This window comes from Erinaceus europaeus, chromosome 10, assembly GCF_950295315.1.
Source record: "Erinaceus europaeus chromosome 10, mEriEur2.1, whole genome shotgun sequence".
NCBI classification, from domain to species: domain Eukaryota; kingdom Metazoa; phylum Chordata; class Mammalia; order Eulipotyphla; family Erinaceidae; genus Erinaceus; species Erinaceus europaeus.
Window position 1 is genome coordinate 17,762,609 of NC_080171.1, and position 27,073 is coordinate 17,789,681.

The window sequence follows — 27,073 nt, forward strand, 5'->3', positions numbered from 1 at the left end:
TTAAAAAAAAATATATTATTTATTTATTGGATAGAGACAGAGAGAAATTGAGAGAAGGGAGAGACAGAGAGGAAGAGAGACAGAGAGACACCTGCAGACCTGCTTCACTGCCTCTGAAGTGACCCCCCCCTGTAGGTGGGGAGCCGGGGGCTTGAACCGGGATCCTAACTGGTCCTTGCACTTTGTGCCACGTGTGCTTAACCCGCTGCACTACCACCCAATTCCCAACAGTAATCCTTTTAAAGTGTGAGATCTAGGCCCGTGATAAAGCTCCCTTGGATAGTGCACTGTTTTGCCACAGGTTCAAACCTGGCTCCCCACCACACTGAAGGAAGGCTTGGTGCTGTGGCCTCTTTCGCACCATCTCTTTGCCTCTCTAACTCTACATAAGCAAACGCAGTATGCAGTTCAATGGTTTAAATGTTACTCTCATAAAGTGTACTGTTATCATTGCAACCTAACTCCAGAACATTTTCATCACCCAAAGAAACCCCCACTGGCAGTCATTTCTCCCTAGACTCTGGCACACACTAGTGTAATTTCTACAGTTGCTCTTTCCACTGATGACATTTTACATATCTGAATGTGGTTCTTTGTGACTGCCTTCTTTTACTTAGTACAGTATTTCCCAGGCTCACTCATATTATAGTGCTTATCAGTTTATCAATCATTATTGTGTCTGATTAATTTCATTACACAAGTACACTACATCTTATTCATCATTCATGTATTGATAGACATTTGGGTTAACTACTTTCTATTATGAATAATGTTGCTAGAGATACTCATGTTCAAGTCTGTGTGTGTGTATGCATATCTTCATTTCTCTTAGAACTGTACCCAGGAGTAGAACTCCTGAGTCATATGATAACTCTGTTTAACTTTTACAGAAGCTGCAAGAATGTTGCTCAAAATGGCTGTATCATAATATATCACTATCAGTAATTTCTCTATGTTCTTGCCTACACTTATTATTATCTGGCCATCTTTGGAATTTCACCATTCCAGTGGCAAAGTAATATGTTGTGGTTTTTATTTGCACTTTCTTTTTCTTCTACCAGAGCTACTGCTCAGCTCTGGTTTACGGTGGTGTGGGGGATTGAACCTGGGCCTCTGGAGCCTCAGACAAGACAGTCACTTTGCATAACCATTATGTTATCTACCCCCACTCCATTTGCATTTTCTTAATGGCTAAAGATATTGAACCTTTTTTTCATGTACGTATTGGCCATTTGTTCTCTGATTTCTGACTGTGTTAATGTCGGATTATTCCAAAATGGCCCAGTAAAGTAATGTTTTCTCTATTCTTTTATAGAACTTTTTTTTTTCCTGATCTTCTCCTTCCATAATCCCACCCCATGTCCAATTCCTCCAAGTCTTTGTACACCCAGCTTTTAAGGGTAAGATCCTAGAAAGTGCTAGTGGACTAAAGCTAATTTCTTTGTGGTGAGTCTCAAGCCTGAGACAGCAGAGCTGAGGTGGAGCGGGGGGGGGGGGGGGGAAGAAGATGGCCTTGGGGATTCGAACACTGGATCACAGAGGACTGCGTCAGACAGTTCTCTTATCAGTCAAGACCTGGTACTTTCTGCTCCATACCCTAAAAACAATCTGTTCTCATCACTGGTGGGGTAAAGTCTTCCCTACCACCAGCAGGCCTTATTGTAAAGGAAATTCTAGATCTGACTATGGGACTTTCTATGCCAGGAATCACAGTGCTTCTATAGGTATGCTGCTCACTGCCCCTAACAGTCTGTGCTATCATTTAAATTTCCACAGATGCAAGATGCAAGATGCAAGACCCATATAGAAACACACTGACTCAGGGTCACTTATATGGTCATATATTCAGGTCACAGAGCCACCTATAGTTCCCTTGTCTGCAGTTTGAACACTTACATCTAAATGGTCCATGGTCACATCTTGGAGGTGTCTACAGGAAGGGTGAAGCAACTGACAGATGATGGTGTCTGCAGTTTGAATACTTACATCTAAATGGTCCATGGTCACATCTTGGAGGTATCTACAGGAAGGGTGAAGCAGCTGGCAGATGATGGTGTCTGCACCCTTGCAGAACAACACTACCCGGTCATCAGGTGTCCTGACTAGAGATAAGTAAAATAATCAGAACAACCACATAGGTCCATTATTATTATTATTATTATTTACACAAGCATGGTATATGTGTATGTATGTGTGTGTGTGTGTGTGTGTGTGTGTGTGTGTGTGTGTGTGTGTGTGTGTATACACACATGTATTCAAGAAGACCATTTCAAGCATATGGTCAATTTCAGCTTCACAATAATAATGTCCACATATATTCATGCATTACTTTATAATTTACAAAGCTGGTTCATGTTCAGTGTTTAATTTCCCCCCCTCTACTTTACTGGTGGAGAGGGGTGAAAGGGTTTACAGTATAGTTGTTGACACATACATACAACCTCTCATCTCCCCATGACTGGGAGAGTGTAATATGCTCTCTCCTGCAGCCTGCCTCCTACTCCATCATCGTGCCCCAGGACCCCAGTGTCCATCTGTCCCATCCCTCCCCCTCCATCCCCAGAGGCTTTGCTGGGTGGAATGAAGATGCATCAAGTCTAAGAACTTTTCTGGATTAGGGGGATGCCATTCACACAACTTTTATTTACTTACTAATATTATTATTATTTTACTTTATTAGGGGCTAGTGTGTATAACTGCTCACCACTTCATGATAGCCATTGGCAAATTAGTTCTCTTTTTTTCAGGACACCATCATGGTCCAGAGCCCCAAAGCACTCCCGGCCTCCTCCTTTCCGTACTTCCCCATAGTTCCCTGATTTGGTGCAATACAGCAAACCCATTCCACAAATCCCTTAAGTTCCACCTCTGACTAAGATCATCTGGTATTTGTCCTTCTCATGATACCTTTGGGGGCTAAACACTCAATGAATGGTTATTTAGGTAAGTGGTGTGATGAGGGCTGGTAAGTATGAGAGAAGCTACGGAACCAAATTTTCTTTCTTTTCTCTCTTTCTCTCTCTCTCCTTCTTTCTTTCTTTTTTAAGAAAAGTCTTTTTAAAAAAACATTTATTATTTTTATTTATTTGTTGGATAGAGACAGCCATAAATGAAGAGAGATGGGGTGACACAGAGTGAGAGAGAGATACAGACACCTGCAGCCCTAAGCTTTCCCCCTGCAAATGGGAACTGGGGACTTGAACCCAGGTCCTTGTGCACTGTAACATGTGCGCTCAACCAGATGCACCACCACCTGGCCCCAGAACTAATGTTTCTATGAATTCAATATGACATGTGGAAGGCTAATTCAGAATCACATTCAGTTTCCTAAGTCAAGTCCCAGGCCAAGGACTACATTTAATAAGGACCAAATTTGAAGTATGACCTCCTTCCCCTTAGAGTCTGAGACTTAAATGAGAGCAAAATAATAAGAATTTCCTCTATATTGTTTGCCTCCATTTTTTACTCCGAGTTCAAGTTTTATTCTGTTTTTATTTATTTATTTTTAAATATTTATTTATTTATTTTCCCTGTTGTTGCCCTTGTTTTTTTATTGTTGTTGGATAGGACAGAGAGAAATGGAGAGAGGAGGGGAAGACAGAGAGGGGGAGAGAAAGATAGACACCTGCAGACCTGCTTCACTGCTTGTGAAGCGACTCCCCTGCAGGTGAGGAGCTGGGGGCTCGAACTGGGATCCTTAATGCGGGTCCTTGCACTTTGCATATTCTCTGTTTTTATCAAGGCTTTGAAGGATATGACAAGCCAGGGACACTAAAGAAAGGCCCTAGCATTTGACAGCTGTAAGTGTATACGAGAAAATATAAAGACGATGTGACAGAAAGAGCAGGGTGATGTGTCTACACTGGAAATGCAGCGCCTGAGAGAAGGTTTGTAGTGGGGGACATCAGTCACTGGTGGATACAAGAGGAAGTGGGGTGGGGTGGTGGTGTATCTGGTAAAGCACATATGTTACTATGCACAAGGACCAGGGTTCAAGACCTTGGTGCCCACCGACAGGAGGGAAGCTGCACAAGCGGTGGAGCAGGTGTCGCAGGTGTCGCAGGTGTCGCAGGTGTCTTTCTTTCTCTGTGTCTCTATTTAAAAAAGAAAAGGAGAAACAGGAAATGGCTGCAGGAGGGGCGGATTCATCGTGCAGGCACCAAGCCTCAGCGACAACAATAGTGGCAATAAAAGAGAGGAAAGAAAGGAAAGGAGAGCAAAAGATTGACCAGGAGGGTCACTCACCAATAACTGACATTCTCTTGCGCACAGCGTTGAAGTCCAAAATAGCCAGCAGCTGGTAGACTCTGGGTTCCCCCATTTCCACTACCGTGATTGTCTCAGATGTTCGGGAATGAAACACAAAGCCAAAGTTCCTGGCAGCAGTGACCAAGGAACCTTCATCTGGGGACTGTGCCTGGTATACCAGCTCACCTGCAGGAGAGAACAGGGCAGCCAGAACGTACAGCAGAGTGCAGCTGGAGTCCACTCAGATGTGACACTGTCTTCCCAGTGGTTTGGATAAAGACAGAGGTCAGGAGGGACATTTCTATTGAAAACATTCCCACAAGTCTACCAAAAGGTCAGGCTTCCTGGAACCAGTCAGTTCTTCCCCCCACTAATATTTTCAACTCAGTTCAGAGACCCCAAGTTAGTATAATAGTGGTACATAGTACACAGATAAATAGACATGCATAAAGTATAGGTAGTTACTCTTCATCTTCAGTGGTTTTTTAATACATATATTTTTTACTATATTTATTTGACAAAGACATAACCAGAAATCAAGAGAAAAGGGGGTGATAGAGAGGAAGAGAGGGTTGGGGTAATGATTACGCAAAGTGACTCTCATGCCTGAGGCTCCAAAGTCCCAGGATCAATCCCCCACACCACCATAAGCCAGAGCTGAGCAGTGCCCTGGTATAAAAAAAAAAAATGGAGAGAGACACCTACAACACTGCTTCACCACTCACAAAGCTTTCCTCCTGCAGGTGGCAACCAGGGACAAAACCCACATTCAGATAGGTGTGCCACCACCTGGCACCTCAACTTCAGTTGTTAAATTTTTTTTTTTTATTTATCCATAGGCAGGGGAGATAGCATAATGGTTATGAAAAGAGACTATCATGTCTGAAGCTGCAAAGCCCCAGGTTCAATCCTCTGCACCACTATAAGCCAGAGATGAGCAGTTTTAGTAGTGGGTATGGTGTGGAACTATGTTATAATCTTACAATCTGGTAGCAAACTATTAAAAACAAATAAAAAACTATTTAAAATTATTTACTTGATTCGACTTCCGGAGGTGGAGCTACGAGCAGCAGATCGCTTTCTCTCCTCTCCTCTCCTCTCCCCTCCCGGATCAACTAGGAATACCAAAGGAGACCACCCAGACCGAAACAAGACAGGACTAGAATGACCACAGGAACCCAGTAAATCACCCGTGAGTACAAACACGTGTGGCTGGTGACAGAGAGGAGAGAGGGGCCTAAGGAGAGATTAAGTGACTGCTAACAGTTCAACAGTTTGTCAGAGGAGACACCACCTCCAGTCTGCTCCACCAACAAGGGGACAGCTGAAGGGAGGAAAGGACTCCCCAGAGACTCACCAAGTGCAACTCTGAGTCTCCATTGCTACTACCCTCAGAATCTGGAGCAGCAACATGGAGGGACACCAGGGGACGGAGATCTAACCAGGAAACTCAGGAGAAGACTTACATTGAAATGGATTCAACTTACATTGAAAATGGATTCCAGAAGAATTTAAAGACGGGTGCTGTCTTTGTTGATCTCACAGCAGCCTATGACACAGTCTGGCACCGTGGTCTCCTAGTCAAGATCTCAAGATGCCTGCCTCCATGGGTGGCCAACACTATATCATTTCTTCTCCAAAACAGAAGATTCCCGGTACATCTGGGTGACAACTCTAGCAGATGGAGACTTGTCTCAAGTGGCCTCCTCCAGGGCTCTGTTCTGGCTCCTACACTATTTAATATTTACATCAATGACCTCCCAGAAACTTCTTCAAGGAAGTTCATCTACGCCGAGGATATCTGCTATGCAACTCAGGCATCCAAGTTCGACATCCTCGAGGAAACACTCACGAAAGACATGTCTCTGATATCTGATTACTGTAAAAAATGGCGACTAATCCCTAGCACTGCAAAAACGGTATCATCTGTTTTCCATCTACACCATGCCTCGGCCTGGCGTGAGCTTAATGTGTAGCTTGGCGATACGAGAATCTGGCATGAAGCCCAGCCAGTCTATCTTGGCGTTACTCTCGATCGCACTCTGTCATTTCACAAACATCTCATAAAAACTGCAGCAAAGGTGGGCGCGAGGAATAACATCATTGCAAGACTGGCCAGCTCCTCATGGGGCGCGAGCGCTTCCACACTACGATCATCATCTCTGGCATTATGCTATTCCACTGCAGAATACTGTGCCCCAGTATGGTTCCGTAGGCCCCATGTCCACTTGGTCGATTCCAAATTATATTCCTCCATGAGGATAATTTCTGGAACCATCCGTTCCACCCTGGTTCCATGGCTGCCAGTTCTTAGCAACATCGCCAAGCCAGATATTCGTCGGGATGAGGCATCATCTAAGTTCATTTCCCACGTCTACGCTCGACCGGACCTGCCAATATACGCGGATATCTTCGCCCACCCTGTCCAACGCTTGACGTCTCGTCACCCAGTCTGGACCCCTATGCCTACACTGAACTTCTCTGTTCCAGTCTCTTGGAAACAGAGCTGGCAGTCAGCTGAGGTAAAGAACAAACACCTCATCACAGACCCCTGCAAGCGTCAACCCGGCTTTGACCTAGCACGTTATGATTGGGCCCTCCTCAATCGCTATCGAACAGGCCATGGCCGGTGCACCGCTATGTTCCATCGCTGGGGAGCCAGAGACGACCCGAACTGCCCCTGCAGAGCCAGAGACGACCCGAACTGCCCCTGCGGCTACAGACAGACTATGACCCACATAGTCAACGACTGCCACCTCTCCAGATTCAAAGGAGGTCTCGAAGCTTTACATCAGGCTCAACCTGACGCTGTTGACTGGCTATGAAAGAAGGGCAAACGCTAAAAGAAGGAGAAGACCTATACCTAGGTGGCATAGCTGAGGGGCTGTGAAAGTCTCTTTGCATAACCACTGGATTATCTCTGCCACACCCTGCTTTATCTCTTGGTCAGGAGTCAGTGATTAAGCTAAGAAGCCTATTGATAGTTTAAAAGCCCTCAGGCTCCCATAGCCTACAGGGTAGAAAAAAAAAAAGAGGCTTTTACACCACTGAGCTCCAACTCAGGGATTGAAAAAACTGTTAACTTCCACCACGGTAAAACGTTTAATTAAATTACTTAGACACAAGTCAATCCAGGCAATAGTGATCAATAATTTGAAAAGTACTGATAAAGGGAACTCATAACATAATATATAAAATGGTTAAAACAACAAGAAAAAATATTGGAGACTCGAACCAGGACAAGAGTCCAGCTAAAAGTCCTCCAGAGGGTGAAGCACAAAACAATGAGTTCAACATCCAAACATTAGCTAACGAAATAATAACAGGAGTGAGTAAAGAATTTGAAAAAATTGTAATCAGAAATGCAGGAACAACAAATGAGAATATGGAAGAAAATTCTTTTTTTTTTTTTTTTTTTTTTTTTTTTTTACCCTTCCTTAAGGACTAGCTTCTGGGAAGCACAGGTTTTGAACCTGCAAACTCTGCTGTCTGCCTGTCTCTGAGTCCACAGGAGGAGCCACTGCCCCAGCCAGACCTTGTGTGGAAGAAAATTCTAATTATCTCATGGTTATTAGAGAGCTGAAAGCTGAAATCGCTGAGCTAAGAAGGCAACTAGCTGAACAAGCTAAAACAGTAGCAGAGCAGGGCAACAAAATAGATGAACTCCAGAAAGCAGTAGAGGGCAGAGAGAATAGAATCTATGAGGCTGAAGACAGAATTGGCAAGATTGAGGATGAATTAGAGACAACTAAAAAAGAAGTAAGAGATCTCAAAAAGAGATTAAGAGATGCTGAAAACAACAACAGAGTCCTATGGGATGACTTCAAAAGAAACAATATACGCATTATTGGCTTACCAGAGGAAGAAAGAGAAGGAGAGGAAGAAAGCATTCTCCAGGCCATAATAGCTGAAAATTTCTCTAGTCTAGACAACATAAAATACATAAAGGTTCAAGAAGCCCAGAGGGTCCCAAACAGAATTAACCCAGACCTAAAGACACCAAGACATATCATACTTAGAATGGAAAGGAATAAGGATAAAGAAAGAATCCTCAAGGTTGCAAGAGAAAAACAAAGAGTCACCTACAAAGGAAAACCCATAAGATTAGCAGCAGACTTCTCCATACAAACACTACAGGCCAGAAGAGAATGGCAAGATATCTATCGAGTGCTCAATGAGAAAGGCTTTCAGCCAAGAATACTATATCCTGCTAGACTGTCATTCAGACTAGATGGAAGCATCAAAACCTTCTCAGACAAGCAACAGTTGAAGGAAGCAACCATCACCAAGCCTGCCCTGAAAGAAGTTCTGAAAGGTCTCCTATAAACAACCAGACCACCACAAATAGGACATATATCAAAACACTCTAAAACTCTACAAGAATGGTGTTAAAATATCTTCAATCTTTGATATCAATAAATGTCAATGGCCTGAATTCACCTATTAAAAGACACAGAGTAGGAAGATGGATCAGAAAACACAACCCAACAATATGTTGTCTACAGGAAACTCACCTAACTCAACAAGACAAACACAGACTTAAAGTGAAAGGATGGAAAACTATCATACAAGCCAATGGCCCACAAAAAAGGGCAGGAACAGCTATTCTCATATCTGACATGACAGACTTTAAAATAGATAAGATTAAAAAAGATAGGAATGGACACTACTTAATGCTCAGAGGATCAGTCAATCAAGAGGACTTAACAATTATTAACATCTATGGATCCAATGAGAAGCCATCTAAATACATCAAACTTCTACTGAAAGAGCTACAGCAATATATTAACAGTAACACAATCATAGCAGGGGACTTCAACACCCCACTATCTCAACTTGACAGATCATCCAGGAAGAAAATCAATAAAGACATAAGGGAGCTAAATGAAGAGATAGATAAACTAGAACTATTGGACATTTTTAGAGTCATTCATCCCAAGAAACTGTAATACACATTTTACTCAAATCCACATGGATCATTCTCAAGGATAGACCATATGTTAGGCCACAAAGACAGCATCAGCCAATTCAAGAGCATTGAAATCATCCCAAGCATCTTCTCAGACCATAGTGGAATTAAACTAACACTTAACAATCAACAAAAGATTAGTAACAGTCCCAAAATGTGGAAGTTAAGAAGTTAACAAAAGTTAACAAAATGTGTACTCAACAGTACACTTCTTAACAACTTCTGGGTCAAAGAGAAAATCAAGGAAGAAATCAAAATGTTTCGAGAGTTCAATGAAAATGAAGATACAAGCTATCAAAATATTTGGGACACAGCTAAAGCAGTCCTAAGAGGGAAGTTCATAGCTATACAAGCACACATTAGGAAACAAGAAAAGGCACAAATAAACAGCCTGATTGCACATCTTAAAGACCTAGAAGAAGAACAACAAAGGAATCCTAAAGCAACCAGAAGGACAGAAATCACTAAAGTTAGGGCAGAAATAAATAACATTGAGAATAGGAAAACCATACAAAAGATCAATGAAAGCAAATGTTGGTTCTTCAAAAGAGTGAACAAAATCGACAAGCCTTTAGCCAGACTCACAAAACAAAAAAGGGAGAAGATCCAAATAAATCAGATAGTAAATGAAAGAGGAGATATCACAACAGACACTGCAGAATTTCAACATATCATGCGAGGCTTCTATGAACAACTATATGCCACCAAGCTAGAGAACCTGGAAGAAATGAATGATTTCCTAGATACCTACCAACTTCCAAAACTATGTAAAGAGGAAGTGGATAACATGAACAGGCCCATCACAGCTAATGAAATTGAAACAGTTATCAAAAATCTTCCCAAAAATAAAAGTCCAGATGGTTTTACAAATGAATTCTACAAAACTTTCAAAGAACTAATACCTCTACTTTTAAAAGTCTTCCAGAAGATTGAAGACACTGGAATACTCCCTGCCAGCTTCTATGAAGCCAACATCACCCAAAAGCAGACAGGGACACAACCAAAAAAGAAAACTACAGACCAATATCTCTGATGAACATAGATGCGAAAATATTGAACAAAATTCTAGCCAACCCGATACAGCAGTATATCAAAAAGACTGTTCATCATGACCAAGTGGGGTTTATCCCAGACATGCAAGGTTGGTTTAATATACGTAAATCAATCAATGTGATCCACCACATCAACAAAAGCAAGACCAAAAACCACATGGTCATATCAATAGATGCAGAGAAAGCCTTTGACAAAATACAACATTCCTTTATGATCAAAACACTACAGAAAATGGGAATAGATGGAAAATTCCTGAAGACAGTGGAGTCTATAGATAGCAAACCTACAGCCAACATCATACTCAATGGTGAAAAACTGGAAGCATTTCCCGTCAGGTCAGGTACTAGACAGGGCTGCCCACTATCACCATTACTATTCAACATAGTGTTGGAAGTTCTTGCCATAGCAATCAGGCAGGAGCAAGGAATTAAAGGCATACAGATTGGAAGAGAAGAAGTCAAACTCTCCTTATTTGCAGATGACATGATAGTATACATGGAAAAACCTAAGGAATCCAGCAAGAAGCTTTTGGAAAACATCAGGCAATACAGTAAGGTGTCAGGCTATAAAATTAACATTCAAAAGTCAGTGGCATTCCTCTATGCAAACACTAAGTTAGAAGAAATTGAAATCCAGAAATCAGTTCCTTTTTCTATAGCAACAAAGACAATAAAATATCTAGGAGTAAACCTAACCAAAGAAGTGAAAGACTTGTATACTGAAAATTATGAGTCACTACTCAAAGAAATTGAAAAAGACACAAAGAAGTGGAAAGATATTCCATGTTCATGGGTTGGAAGAATTAACATCATCAAAATGAATATATTACCCAGAGCCATCTACAAATTTAATGCTATCCCCATCAAGATCCCAAGCACATTTTTTAGGAGAATAGAACAAATGCTACAAATGTTTATCTGGAACCAGAAAAGACCTAGAATTGCCAAAACAATTTTGAGAAGAAAGGACAGAACTGGAGGCATCACACTCCCAGATCTCAAACTGTACTATAGGGCCATTGTCATCAAAACTGCTTGGTACTGGAACATGAATAGACACACTGACCAGTGGAACAGAATTGAGAGCCCAGAAATGAGGCCCCACACGTATGGACATCTAATCTTTGACGAAGGGGCCCAGACTATTACATGGGGAAAGCAGAGTCTCTTCAACAAATGGTGTTGGAAACAATGGGTTGAAACACGCAGAAGAATGAAACTGAATCATTGTATTTCACCAAATACAAAAATAAATTCCAAGTGGATCAAGGACTTGGATGTTAGACCAGAAACTATCAGATACTTAGAGGAAAATATTGGCAGAACTTTTTTCTGCATAAATTTTAAAGACATTTTCAATGAAACGAATCCAATTACAAGGAAGACTAAGGCAAGTATAAACCTATGGGACTACATCAAATTAAAAAGCTTCTTCATAGCAAAAGAAACCACTACCCAAACCAAGAGACCCCTCACAGAATGGGAGAAGATCTTTACATGCCATACATCAGATAAGAGTTTAATAACCAACATATATAAAGAGGTTAGCAGACTCAACAACAAGACAACAAATAACCCCATCCAAAAATGGGGGGAGGACTTGGACAAAATATTCACCACAGAAGAGATCCAAAAGGCCGAGAAACACATGAAAAAATGCTCCAAGTCTCTGATTGTCAGAGAAATGCAAATCAAGACAACAATGAGATATCACTTCACTCCTGTGAGAATGTCATACATCAGAAAAGGGAACAGCAGCAAATGCTGGAGAGGGTGTGGGGTCAAAGGAACCCTCCTGCACTGCTGGTGGGAATGTAAATTGGTCCAACCTCTGTGGAGAAAAGTCTGGAGAACTCTCAGAAGGCTAGAAATGGATACCCTATGACCCTGCAATTCCCCTCCTTGGGATATATCCTAAGGAACCCAACACATCCATCCAAAAAGATCTGTGTACACATATGTTCTTGGCAGCACAATTTTTAATAGCCAAAACCTGGAAGCAACCCAGGTGTCCAACAACAGATGAGTGGCTGAGCAAGTTGTGGTCTATATACACAATGGAATACTACTCAGCTGTAAAAAATGGTGACTTCACCGTTTTCAGCCGATCTTGGATGGACCTTGAAAAAATCATGTTGAGTGAAATAAGTCAGAAAGTGAAGGATGAATATGGGATGATCTCACTCTCAGGCCGAAGTTGAAAAACAAGATTAGAAAAGAAAACACAAGTCGAACCTGAAATGGAATTGGAGTATTACACCAAAGTAAAAGACTCTGGGGTGGGTGGGTAGGTGGGGTGAATACAGGTCCATGAAAGATGATGAATGACATAGTGGGGTTGTATTGTTAAATGGGAATCTGGGGAATGTTATGCATGTAAAAAAAAAAAAAGAAGTAGAAACGCAAAGCAGAAATTGACTGAGTTTGGAGTATGGCACCAAAGTAAGAAAGCAGAAGTGCACTAGAGTTTGCAGTGAGTACCCCCCAACACTTCCTCTCCACTATTCCAAGCTTTGGGTCGATGATTGCTCAACAATTTGTTTGGCTTCGTATGTTAACTCTCTTTTCAGTCACCAGGTTCCAGATGCCATCAGGATGCTAGCCAGGCTTCCCTGGACTGAAGACCCCACCAATGTGTCCTGGAGCTCAGCTTCCCCAGAGACCCACCCTACTAGGGAAAGAGAGAGGCAGACTGGGAGTATGGACTGACCAGTCAACGTCCATGTTCAGCGGGGAAGCAATTACAGAAGCCAGACCTTCTATTCTGCAAGCCACAATGACCCTGGGTCCATGCTCCCAGAGGGATAGAGAATGGGAAAGCTACTGGGGAGGGGGTGGGATATGGAGATTGGGCGGTGGGAATTGTGTGGAGTTGTACCCCTCCTACCCTATGGTTTTGTTAATTAATCCTTTCTTAAATAAAAAAATTAAAAAAAAAGAGCTGAGTAGGGCTCTGGGAAAAAAAAATATATATATAAAAAAAGAAAAAATCATGTTGAGTGAAATAAGTCAGAAACTGAAGGATGAATATGGGATGATCTCACTCTCAGGCTGAAGTTGAAAAACAAGATTAGGAAAGAAAACACAAGTCGAACCTGAAATGGAATTGGAGTATTACACCAAAGTAAAAGACTCTGGGGTGGGTGGGTGGGTGGGGAGAATACAGGTCCATGAAAGATGATGAATGACATAGTGGGGGTTGTATTGTTAAATGGGAATCTGCGGAATGTTATGCATGTACAAACTATTGTATTTACTGTTGAATGTAAAACATTAATTCCCCAATAAAGAAATAAATTAAAAAAATTATTTACTTATTAGGAGACGGAGAGAAATTGAGAAGTGAGGGGAAGATAGAGGGAGAGAGATACCTGCAGCCCTACTTCATGGCTTGTGAAACATCCCCCCTGCAGGTTAAAAAACTATTTAAAAAAAATTCAGTCCCTTGTGTCTACCCAAACTTACTGAACCCAGACACAAAATATGGTCAGAGGTCCCAGGAAATTGGACTGCGGTGAGTCTCAGGCAGCTGATGCTACGTGACCTTGCAGAAGGCTATTTCTCACTATGAAACTAACACTGCTTCAAAAGGTTAAAACTGATGGCTGATCAGACAAGTAAAAATACATCTGAGTATTGTTACCTTTGAAGTTCTCATCCTAAGAAACTAGTGGCTCACTCCACTGAACCAGCTTTTCAACTGAATTACTCAATATATGTCTGGAACTCCTCTTTTAGAACATCACCACAACCTATAATGGATTTGGGGTTGTTTTCCTTTTGAAGGTCAATTTGCTTTTTAATAATAGTTTTGCAAGATCAGGAAGGGAGCTGACTGGGTACAGCACAGTGCATATCTTCTTTGCATGGGGTCTTGGGTCTGACCCCTGCTACCATATGAGAACACAAAAGACAGAAATGGGTGGAACTCAGGGGCTGGGCTGTGGTGCACCAGGTTGAGTGGATCCCAGTTTGAGCCTTTGGCTCCCCACCTGCTGGAAGGCCTAATTTGCAAGTGGTGAAGCAGGTCTATAGGTGTCTATCTTTCTCACTCCTTCTATACATCTTCCCATCTGCTCTCAATTTCTTTTTTTTTAATTTAGAATTGATTTATTTATTCATGAGAAAGACAGGCAGAGAGAGAGAAAGAGCCAGACATCACTCTGGTACATGTGTTGCCAGGGATTAAACTCAGGACCTCATGGTTGAGAATCCAATGCTTTATCCACTGCGCCACCTCCCGGACCACTCCCCTCTCAATTTCTTTCTGTCCTATCAAAAAAAAAAAAAAAATCAAAAAGATGGCTATAGGGGCTGTGGATTCTTAGTGCAGGCACTGAGCCCAAGTGATAGCTGCGGAGGCCAAGAGAAAAAAAAAAAAAAAAAAAAAAGGAACTCCATGCATGATGGAGCAATGCTTTGGTGTCTCACCCTCTCTCCTCTCATAAAAATGTAAAATAAAGGTGGACTGGGAGGTGTCTCTGCATCCATGAGGCCCTGTGTTCTATCTCCAGCACCACATGAAGCTATTATAAATGCTATCAAGCCACCCCATGTCCAACTGACCTAGACTCTGTAGCATGATCTCAGGCCCCTCTCCTCACCTTCTACTTTCTCCTCTGACATCACAGTATGGCACAACGAGAGCGAGCGGAAAAACAAGTGCACCTGCTGGTTTCCGTGTTTCACTGCTTCCACCAGAGTGTTGTCATAAAATGAAAACTTGGGGTCAGCTAGTTTGTTGTAGGAGAAGTTGACCTTTTCAGTTTTCTGGAACACATAAGGCACAACAAATCGGCTCAGGGGCAACTTGGCATTTTACACAAGGACAATTTGGGGGCAAATTAGGAGGATGAAAAGAGAGAAGCAAGACAGATAGGGAAGACTTTTCTGGTTTCTAAGGTCTTGGTAGCTATGATCTTAACCATCCATCCAGTCATTTGGGTTAAAACAAAAACCCATCCCATGGGAGATAAGCTGAGTAGTGCTGGCCAGTCCTTCTTGCTTCCTTCCTATCCCAGCTATCAAGAATGATCTGTGGCCAACTTCAGGCTCTGCTCTTCCAAATCCATAATAGTCAAACCTGAGGATAAGGATGGGTAACTGTTCCCAATTGGTAAATAGTGTCAGGAAAAGGCGTGTGTCTGGTTGTTTTGTGCCTGATGTAGGGGCTCCTTTCAGCCTCTAAAGAAAGCATGAAAGGCACACTGGAGGATAGAGGCAAGGTTAAAAAGAAGCTTGCAAATGCATGTTCAAGCATTTTTCTTGCCTTTGATTCTTTTCTGCCTCTAACCCTCATGGTCATCGACCACGGAAAAGCAAGTACGGCAGGGGTAGATAGCATAATGCTGATATAAAGAGACTCTCTTGCCTGAGGCTCCAAGGTCTCGGATTCAGTTCCCTGTACCACCATAAGACAGAGCTGATCAGTACTCTGGTTAAAAAAAAAAATTAAGTAAAAATTATTCATGTAGCCCTGGGAGCCCAGAAGAGATGTGAATCTCTGAGTTTGTGATGGCTTTATTATTATTATTTGGGGGGAGGGAAGGGCTCCAGAGTTGTCACTGGGATTTAGTGCTAGTATAACTCTACCGCTTCTGTTGGCTTTTTTTTTAACTTTAGATGTAGGGTGAGAGATGGAGAGAAGTAGAGATATCTAGAGGTGAGACAGTGCAGCACTGCCCCACCATTTGTGAGGCTCTGTCCACCCACCCCTAGTACCTACTCTTCACCACATTCAAGCACTTCCACGTGACAGCTGGAGGACTGAATCTGGGTTCTTGTGCATGGCAACCTGTCTGCTCTGCCAGGTTAGTCACCTCCTAGCCCCCTCTGTAGTGATATTTCGATATAAAAATACTTGGTATTATGAAATTCAGAAACCAAGAAGGATATCCAGTGGAGAAGCAAAGAAGCCAGACCTCCCACCTTCTGCTCCCCATAAAGATCTTTGGTCCATCATCCCGGAGGGATAAAGACTAGGGAAACTTCTAAAGGGTGGGGGGAGGGGATATGGAACTCTGGTGGTGGGAACTGAATTGTATGAAATTGTACCTCTCTTATCCCACAATCTTGCCAGTCATTATTAAGTCACTAATAAAAAAATTTAAAAAACCAAGAAGGGTAGATGATTTGATTACTCCAAAGTTGACATTTGTGAGGCAGTTCAAGAGAGAGAAAAGAGGAGAGGTAAAGTATTGAGGATACTTGTGCTCCTGGATACAGATGGGGGGAGGGGTCAAGATAGGTGAAGTCATGGGCTATGTATGGAGAAAAAAAAAAAGAGCTGACTGCTTGTAAATCTTCATAAAATCAGACACTGGGCTTACTAGCAGTCAAGTACCAAAAGAGGAAGGAAGTATGAGTGACCAGATAAGGGAGTGTACAGCTTCAGAGTACCGCAGTTCTTGATGGTGACATGGAAATTAGCACTATAGAACTTTTTCTTTTAGTCTAAGAGACCAGCTAAAGCATTATTTCAAGAGGGCCGGATGGTGGCACACCTGGTTGAATACACGTTACAATGTGTAAAGGCCCAGGTTCAACCTCTGGCCCCCACGTGTAAGGGAAAAGCTTTACAAGTGGTGAAGCAGTGCTACAGGTGTTTCTCTGCCTCACTCCCTCTCTTCCTCTCTCTCTTTCTCACTCTCTCTCTGTCTATCTTTCTTTAAATATATTCTATTCTTTTTAATTTTTAAAAAAAATTTTTTTATTTGTTGGACAAAGATAGTCAGAAATTGAGAGGGGAGGGGAGTAGAGAGGAACAGAAACAGACACCTGCCGCACTGCTTCACAACTCACAAAGCTTTCTCCCTGAAGGTGGGGACTGGGGTCTCAAACCTGTGTCCTTGTGCACTGTCGTATGTGTGATCAGCCAGGTGCGCCACCACCTAGCCCCATTCTCTCTCCCTCTCTATCTTCCCCTTCTTCTAGATTTTTGGCTGTCTCCATCCAATAAATAAAGATTAATTTTTAAAAAACTTTTTTTAAAACAGCAGTATTTTAGCCATCAGAAAGCATCTGTGGTGACAGATGATCCACAAGGAAGTCAGTATTGTCCAACATGACAGCAGAGATTGAGTAGGGAGGGAAAATACGAGCCGTGTCTCAAAATACGAGCCGTGAATGAAGTAGAACTCCAGCTGTGTGGAGCTGTACCCCTTTTATCCTATGGTTCAGTCAATGTCTCCAAAAAGAAAAAAAGGAATCAGAAAATTTAGGAATCTTGATAACGAGAGAAGTTAAAGAAGATAGCCAGAAATCAAAGCATCAAGGGAGGAAAGATGATGTAAGGGAGAAAAAGTAATTGTTTAAAAGTGGCAAAGGACAATGAGGACAACACCTTGGGGGCTTTGAGTATGCCAGGTACGGGAGATGGATGTGAGGGGTGGGGTGTGTGCAGGGCAAGGCATGCTTCAGTCAAGGTAGGGAGAAGGGAGCATTTTTTTAATCCTACACTTTATTTATTTATTTATTTTCCCTTTTGTTGCCCTTGTTGTCTTTTTTGTTTTGTAGTTATTGTTGTTGTTATTGATGTTGTGGTTGTTAGAAAGGACATGGAGAGAGATGGGGGAAGACAGAGGGCAAGAAAGAGAAAGACAGACAGCTGCAGACATGCGTCACCGCCTGGGAAGCGACTCCCCTGCAGGTGGGGAGCCGGGCGCTCGAACTGGGATCCTTACACCGGTTGGTCGTTGCTCTTAGTGCTACATACGCTTAACCCGCTGCACTACCGCCTGACTCCCCAAGGAAGCATTTTTAATGAAGAGGTGAGACTAGAGTTTCTTAGCGAGAGAACAAAGATGCCAATGAGCCAGCAGAAAATGTGTTATAGTCAATCCGCAGAAGCAGCAGTGGGAGGTAGAGGACTACTCCATGACCGCAGCTGACTCTCTAGAAGCCTCGACTTTGTTTATATTGCTCAGTTCATTGACAACATGCTGAGAGAGGATTTACTTATTTATTTATTTTGCCTCCAGGGTTATCACTGGGGCTCAGTTCCTGCACTACCAATCCACTGCTCCTGGCAGCCATTTCTCTCGAGGGGATGGGATATGGAGTTCTGGTGGTGGGAATTGTGTGGAATTGTACCCCTCTTATCCTAAAGTCTTGTCAATATTTCCATTATATAAATAAATATTAAGATAAATGAAAAAAAAAAGGTTCATTTATAAAATGTCTTCCGAGATGATGGGATCAGTGAAAACGTTAATTTCAGGGCTTAAGGGAATCCCGATTTGTGTTAAAGATTTTGTTGTGCTGCATAGCTCCCCTGAGTCCCTGCAGGCATTTATTTCATGGAGGATAGATTCACTCACCTCAGAGATATCTACTTTTTCTCCTTTTCTGTCAAAGACATTGCCTGTTGGGAAGTAAATAGAGCAGAGACTTCATAAGGCTTCTTTTTTTTTTTCCCCCATAAAGGTTTTTATTTTTATTTTTATTTTTTTTCCTCCTCCAGGGTTATTGCTGGGCTCGGTGCCTGCACCATGAATCCACCGCTCCTGGAGGCCATTTTTTCCCCCTTTTGTTGCAGCTTCGTTGTGGTTATTATTATTGCCCTTGTTGACGCAATTCGTTGTTGGATAGGATAGAGAGAAATGGAGAGAGGAGGGGAAGACAGAGAAGGGGAGAGAAAGATAGACACCTGCAGACCTGCTTCACCGCCTGTGAAGCGACTCCCCTGCTGGTGGGGAGCCGGGGACTCGAACCGGGATCCTTAGGTGGGTCCCTGCGCTTTGCGCCACATGCGCTTAACCCACTGCGCCACCGCCCGACCCCCCCCCCCCCCCCCATAAAGGTTTTAAAGAAGGGTTGAACTTTTGCTTTTAACTGGGATAAATTATATACCACAAAACTTTTAATTTTAATATTTTTTAGTGTACAACACAGTGCTATTACATTTACCATACTGTGAAATAATCACTGTTATATATTTCCAAAAAACCTTTTTAGCATTTTAAGTAGAAACTCCTCTTTCTTCCCTATTCCTAGTCCTTGGCAGCCTCTAGTCACTCTGAATTTGCCTATTCTATTATGTTATATTTTCTCTCATTTCTGGTTAATTTCAATTCGTATAACATTTTCAACAGTCATCCATGTTGTGTCATAATTTTATTACACAATATACACCATTTGTTTATTCATTCATCTACTGGTAGACACATGGGCTGTTTCTACTTTTGGATTATTGTGAATAATGCTGCAATAAATACTGTCTCTGACATTTCCCAAAACACTGGGATTTTTTTTTTTACTTTTTTTTTTCTTTATGGAGGGGGTTAATGGATTACAGTTGATAGTAAAATACAATCACTTGTACATGTATAACATTTCTCAGTTTCCCACATAACATTCTAACCACATGCCCAGGTCCTCCTCCTCTGCCATCATGTTTCAGGACCTGAACACTCCCCGCCACCCCACAGTATTTTACTTTATGGTGTAATACACCAACTCCAGTCCAAGTTCTGCTTTGCGTTTACATGGAGAATTTTTTGAGGACAGCAGTTAATTTCCACAGCCTGGTATTCTCAGTATCTAATGTGATGGATTGCATCTGGAAGGTGCTAAATAAATGCCCTTTTTGTTTGTTTGTTCAGAACTAGAGGATTTGGTTAACTTTATTAGTGAGTAGAGAAAGCTATGCAAATAAGAGGTAGTTGTACATGCCAAGGCACCAAACACACCCATCCAAAAAGATGTGTGTATATATGTTCATAGCAGCACAATCTGTAATAGCCAAAACCTGGAAGCAACCCAGGTGTCCAATTCAGCTATTAAAAATGGTGAATTCACCTTCTTCACTTCATCGTGGATGGAGCTTGATGGAATCATGCTGAGATCAGCCAGAAAGAGAAGGATGAATATGGGATGATCCCACTCATAGACAGAAGTTTAAAAATAAGCACAGAAGGGAAAACACAAAGCAGAACCTGGACTGGAGTTGGTGCGCTGCACCGAAGGAAAGGACTCGGGAGGGGAGTGGAGTCCTCAGGTCCTGGTGCACGATGGTGAAGGAGGATCTAGCCTGGGGGGTGAGAATGTTTTACAGAAAACTGAGAAACTTTACACATCTACCAACAATTGAAATTTCCTCTAAACTCTTAATCCCAATAAAAATCCCAATTACAAAAAGAGGTTAACTGTACATTTCAGTTATATAGACTTATAAACAAACTATTTGTGAAAACAATCTGTAGATTAGAATTCTCTGGACTCAAGGAAAGCAGGACGACATGCATACCATACGATACCCCATTAATAGAACACTTCTTGAAAATCATGATGTTCTGCGTCAGAGTTCCTGTTTTGTCGGAGAACACGTAAGTGATCTGGCCGAGCTCCTCATTCAGAGTAGTGGTTCGAGCCTCTGCTGGCATGTCCTTTGGTGCATAATACATTTTCTGATCCCAGTTGATAAAGCAACTGTTGCCTAATCTTATTACCTCGACGCTATTGAGAGAGACACCGAAAGAGAAGAGAAAAGGTGGTGAGCCAGAGCAGGACAAGTAAATATAACATCCTGGTTTCTTTGCTTTCTTTCTTCTTCTTCTTCTTCTTCTTTTTTTTTTACCAGCAAATCAGGGCCACCATCTGAAAATCAGACTATCTTTTTTGGGTAGCCAAGAATTTGAAGTTCCTGCCCCCTTGAGTCAATGCATTGTAGTCTAGATTTTGACCATCAGCACACAAGGTTTTATCATTTAGAATCCAGATGCACTAGATTATCTTTGCGGAGACATGCCTCCATATCCCCTTTTACTCTTCTCCTAAAATCTATCCAGGAAAAGTCATAAAATTTGAACTTTAATTCACACAATAGAGTTAAGAGCTAACATATAAAAGACTGAATATGCAGGGGGGATTTTTGCAGCCGATAAGTAAATACATTGGTGGGAAAGAGAGACTTGAGAGTCAGAAGTTCTATGTTTCAAAAGAATGGAAGGAGCTGTGCAAACCAGAAACACCCCATAGGAGTTAAGCTTTTAATAACCTTCAGGCAGAGCCAGCCTGCATGTGAGACAACTTCTCCCCGCCATGCCCCCCCCCCCAGCTTCTTCTCCATTTTATCTAAAATTTCCCTGTTGCCTCTGTCACTTCTTTGATGCTCCAAATAACAAAGAGCCATCATGGATAGCAAACATTTTTATTTTAAAATAGTGGAAGCTAATCACAACCATGGAAACTAACCTCAGACAGACAGGGATGCCGAGGTTACACAGGCTCCTGTGCTAACTATGAATAGACACGGGTCCTAGGTCAGATGGATGGGCTTTACAGTTAATGGTATTTATGTACTTTTCCCATATTTAGGAGCTACTTTCTGTCCTGATCCAGCTTTCTAGTCCTATTCCCAACTATGACACTATCTTTCCAGACGATACTTTTAGCCCACCTGCATGTTATCTGGGGGGCTCAGGCAAAAATTAGTGAAGTTATGGGCCCTATGGAATATAGCTGAAATAGACTTCCTAGCTTCTTCCAACATGAAGATGCCAAATCTCATCTGCTCTATTCTTACCTTTAGGTTCTTGACTATTAAACAATTTGTTCTGTTTTATATCTTAATGCTCTTCAGCCACCAAGCTGCAGATGCTACCAGGACACCAGCCTGACTTCTCTGAGTAGACAACCACACCAATGTGTCCTAGAACCCCACCTCTTCAGAGCCCCATCCCACTAGGGATAAACAGAAACTGGTTGGGGGTATGGATTGACCTGTCAACACCCATGTCCAGTGGAGAAGCAAAGAAGTCAGAACTCCCATCTTCTGCACTCCAAAAAAATTTTTGGTCCATACTCGCAGAGGGATAAAGAAGAAGGACATTTCCAAGGGAGGGGATGGGACACGGAACTCTGGTGGTGGGAACTATGTGGAATTGTACCCCTGTTATCTTACAGCTTTGTTAATCATTATTAAATCACTATTAAAAATAATAAAATAAGGATGACAGAGGACCTAGTGGGAGTTGTATTGTTATATGGAAAACTGGGAAATGTTATGCAAGTACAAACTATTGTATTTACTGTCGAATGTAAAACAATAAACCCCCAATAAAGAAATGAAAAATAATAATAAAATTAAAAATGACAAAATATATAAATACTTATAAAATGAAGCCAAGTAACTACAGAAAAAAAGTATTTTGCAGACACCTATCGTGGCAAGATGAGAAATGATACCCATGTGTCAACAATTGTACTGTAAAAACCATTAACCCCAACACATCCCCCAAAAAAGGTTCTTCTTGATTTGATCCTAAGTTACCATACAAATTAGTCTAGCTACTCACTGTTTGCTCTCCCCAGACTGTTTCCTAAAAGTGGGAACTCTTCTGTAAGGTCAGACTCACTTTTCCACTTGGAGGGTAGTCTGACTCCATTCACCAGGGTCTCGATGGCAGCCAGGACACCTTAGAGTCTAGTTGTCTTTCCAGCTTCCATAAAGGTATAGTCAGACTTGACTAATTTTTGAGTCTGACAGCTAACACGCAGGTGGGCCAAAGGTATTATCTGAGGAGATGGTGTCAGGGTTGGAAATAGGATTACAAAGCTAGATCAGGGATGAGAGTAGCTCCCAAATCCAGGAAGTATATAAATCCTATTAACTGTAAACCCCATCAATTTTTATCTGGGGCCTATATTCAGTGCAGAAGCCTGTGTAACCTCTGCATCCCTGAGCTCGCATTCTGTGGTCATAGCTAGGAACATTTTAGGCTGCTCCCATTGCCAGACCCATCTTCGAGTGGTAGAGGATTTTGGTCCAACCTCCCTTTTGAGAATGGGGCAGTCCATACCATTGTTGATCCACACTGAGGGCAAGGTCCTACAGGTCCTGCATAGGGGTCCATGTTGTTCCTGATGGAGATGACCAGTGACAGTGGAGAGAGGGATCTATTAGAGGTCTAGGCCCATCATGTCTGTGTGGGAATCCCAGGATTCCCTGATTAGGGCCCCAAGAGATGGGGTGGCCTGGTAGAAAGCCAAAGAGCCATCATTAAAGTATGCTGTCTCTTGCCCTTACCCAGCTTTTGCCATCCTTACTTTGTCTGACAAGTTGAGCCTTGGAGTGACTGAGGGAAGTGAAACAGGAGGTAGGTGAGAGGAGTATCTAGGTCTAGTCTAAGTTGAAACTACTTGATTAAGTACTTTATGGTGTCTTTTTTAGGTCTTTCTACTTGCTTGCTGCACTTATTGGGTCACTGAAAACTACTGTGTACTTTTGTTTTAAGGCATATATTTCCCCCTAATACATGTGCACATGTGCTCTGTCTCTTGGGCCCTGGTTCATATCTAGGTGTTGAGACTTTATTAGGAAGTGCACTACCCAAAATGGAATTGAGGAGTTCTATGAGCTAGGAATTGTCTCACCAAATCTCATCTGCTATATTCTTGCCTTTAGGTTCCAGATTATTAAACAATTTGTTCTTCTTTATATCTTAATGCTTTTCAGACACCAAGTTGCAAATGCTACCATGACACCAACCTGACTTCCTGGGGTAGACAACCTCACCAAATTATTGACCTAATTTAATTCTATAGTTTCTCAGATTGGGGTATAGCAGGAAACCTGAAAAGAAGGATGTGAAAATGGTATGTGAAAAGAAGTCTTGAATCCAGAAAAAGGAAAAAAGGTTGTATAAAGACTTAATTTACCTATCTCAAATTTTTGTTCAAGATGCTCATTAAAAGAGGAAGGCAACATTCTTCTCTTCTCCAACTCTTGGCATCAAGAACTTAGGTCATGATTACTCCTACTACCATTTTTATTTGTTTGTTTGTTTGTTTATTTTACCATAACACTGCTAAATTCCTCCAGCTCTGGGACAGGTGGGTAGACAGCATAATGGTTATGCAAAGAGACTCTCATGCCTGAGGCTCCAAAGTCCCAGGTTCAGTCCCCTGAAGTACCATAAGGTAGCACTGAGCAGTGCTCTAGAAAAAAAAAAAAAAATATATATATATATATATGTATATTATATTGATAGGAACTGTGCTCAGTTGGATTGTCATAAGACTTGAAATATAATAATTATAAGTACACGTTAGCATCATTAAATAAAATTTATAGAACAGTGTAATATATTAAAATTAAAAAGGGAGGCAGGTGGTGGCGTACCTAACATTACAGTGTGCAAAGACCCTGGCCCAAGCCCTGGTCCCCACGTGCAGGGGGAAAGCTTCATGAGTGGTCAAGCAGGGCTGCAGGTGTCTCTGTCCCTCTCTATCTCTTCCTCCCCTCTAATAATAAATAAATAAAAATTAAAATAAAAAATAGCCTCCATGGGAAGTCGGGTGGTAGCACACCGGGTTAAGTGCACATGGCACAGAGCGCAGGGACCGGCATGGGGATCCTGGTTCGAGCCCCAGCTCCCCACCTGCAGGGGGGTCGCTTCACAGGCGGTGAAGTAGGTGTGCAGGTGTCTGTCTTTCTCTCCCCCTCTCTGTCTTCCCCCTCCTCTCTCCATTTCTCTCTGTTCTATCCAACAACAATAATAACTACAATAATAAAACAGTAAGGGCAACAAAAGAGAATAAATAAATAAACAAATTGCCTCCAGCTTGTGGTGGTGCTGGGGATTGAACATGGGATATTTAATGCGTCAGGCATGAATGTCTTTTTTGCATAACTGCTATGATATCACCTTAGACATGAACACTTTTATTGTAATGACAAAACACAATCTGAGTTCTGGTTAACTGATTCATAAGTGAATGTTTAGAGACAATCTCATTGATAAATCACAGGTTTCCTGGACTGTGCTTTATCATCACAGATTTGTGTGCATTAAAAAATATTTCATGTGCTTATATGTCATATTTATTTACAGTATGAGATAATCTATTTGAGGATAGGGACAGAACTACAGCCCACATAGTATCTAACGTAGTATTCTGAGTGTAGAGAGTATTTACATAATAGATATTTCTCCAGTATTTTGTATTTGTACACCTGATTCTGTGGAAGTAAAGGCCTAAAGAGTTATCTAGTCAGCTTGCTGAAAGTTCAAGCTCATGGTTGGGAAATTAAGGAGCAAGTATGAAGCCTGCTTTTCACTCTGAGATAAAGTAATTAAAGGAGTCGAACACAGCTTTCTTGGTTAATCTCAGAGGTTGCTGCTTTTGCTTCTTTGTTCCTTGCTCTCTTTCCTTCTTTCTTTCTTCCCCTCTTTCTTTCTTTTCTCTCTTTGGCTTTCCTTTTGTCTTTGATCCTAAAGATCCATAGTCACAGAAAGATTTTGCTTCCTGGCAGTATCTAATCTCAGCAATGTCCTACTTTCTTAAACTGTCCCGCAAGTGCAGCTATTATGTCTACACCTCTGAACAAATTCTTTCCAGCATCTCTGTACTATCATGCCCAGTGGGACTCTTTGCAAGACTGAGGTCCGTTCAAGTTTCAAAACAAAGGCTAAATTGTTACCAGCTCAGCTCTGGGTGGCCTAGGCCCCAGTTTTAGTCTCATCTGCGTATTCACTCCTAACATGTACTTCTCTTACTACTTAAAAAAAAAGAGGTAATAATAAAAAATAAATAAAAATCAAAAATAAAATGATCAAAAAAAGCCTACCTGACGTAGAGGGAAATAGGCACCATGGTATTGAGGATAATGAAGTAGGACCAGAATATGAGGGTGGCAGAAACAGCTGGTGAAGTGACATATTTACTCCATGGTAGAAAGTCCTGGAAATAGTAGCCTGTTTTGAGCTCCCAAATGTAATGCCCAGCTGCTAGGACAGAGCACATGCAGACTAAAAGTACAACAATCTAAAAAAAAAAATAAAAAATAAATAAAATTAAGACTTTACCCATGGCATATGCTTTGCTTCAGGTTTTTTTTTTTTTTTTTTTTTTTAAAGATTTATTTACTTATGGGTGGGCAGAGAAAGAGAGAGAGAGATCAACTGACCAGACAAAGCTCTTCTCATCTCTGACATACAGTGGTACTGGGGACTGAACCTGGGATCTCTAGGACTGCAGGTATGAAAGTCTATTTGCATAACCATTATGCTATCTTTCTTATCAAAAATAAATCTTAAAAAAAAAATTCTCTCCATATATCTCAACAGCAAAGTGAAAGTATTCCTTGTCCTTTGGTCCTTTACACCACTTCTCTTCACTATGCCTCACCCTAGAAATATTTCTGGTATTACCCCAACTTGAAGCACTTTGCCCACAAACTGACTATCTGATTAGTAGATTAGGGGCCAGAAAATGTTGCCACTTGACTTTCCAGTCACTGAGGATGAGGAGACCAGACTACAGCTAGGCCGCGGCCTCCTCAGGAAATCCCTTTGCTAGACATATCCCTGTGTACGCCAGATTCCCTCTCATAAACATTTCCAAAAGTGAAAACAGATGAAGTGTTTAAGTCAGGGAGGCTTTCTGTTTCAATTTCAAGAAACAAGATTGCATTACATCCAACTACACTGACAATCTCTTGGTACAAATAGCACAAAAACAAAACAGCTGAACTGATAAGAATCTAGTTAATTCAAGAACATGCTTATTTAAGTACAATTCAAAAAGATATTTCTCAAATACTACTTTGTGCAAGACACTTCTAAGGATATGAAGATGAATATAACACAATTTCTACCATAGAAGCTCATAATCTGGGGGCCAGGTGATGGTGCACCTGGTTAAGTGCAAACATTACAGTGCTCAAGGACCCAGGTTCAAGTACCTGGTCCCCACCTGCAGGGGGAAAGCTTCACGAGTGGTGAAGCAAGGCTGCAGGTGTCTCTCTCCCTCTCTGTCTCTCTCCCCTCTCAATTTCTCTCTGTACCAAATAATTAAATAA

The 27,073-nt window shown here is 41.7% G+C and overlaps 1 protein-coding gene across 6 annotated transcripts in view; it reads right to left on the bottom strand.

Moving 5' to 3' along the window:
- Window positions 1–27,073, bottom strand: part of LOC103113365 (phospholipid-transporting ATPase FetA-like) — a 120,527-nt gene that overhangs the window by 29,042 nt on the left and 64,412 nt on the right. For all 6 annotated transcript variants that reach the window (XM_060199227.1, XM_060199228.1, XM_016188040.2 and 3 more), the window contains 6 exons: window positions 25,841–26,037; window positions 20,516–20,724; window positions 18,588–18,631; window positions 14,874–15,039; window positions 4,246–4,434; window positions 1,987–2,102 (listed from right to left, as the gene is read on the bottom strand). In XM_060199227.1, coding sequence (XP_060055210.1) covers window positions 1,987–2,102; window positions 4,246–4,434; window positions 14,874–15,039; window positions 18,588–18,631; window positions 20,516–20,724; window positions 25,841–26,037 — 921 coding nt within the window. The remainder of the gene's footprint in view (window positions 1–1,986; window positions 2,103–4,245; window positions 4,435–14,873; window positions 15,040–18,587; window positions 18,632–20,515; window positions 20,725–25,840; window positions 26,038–27,073) is intronic.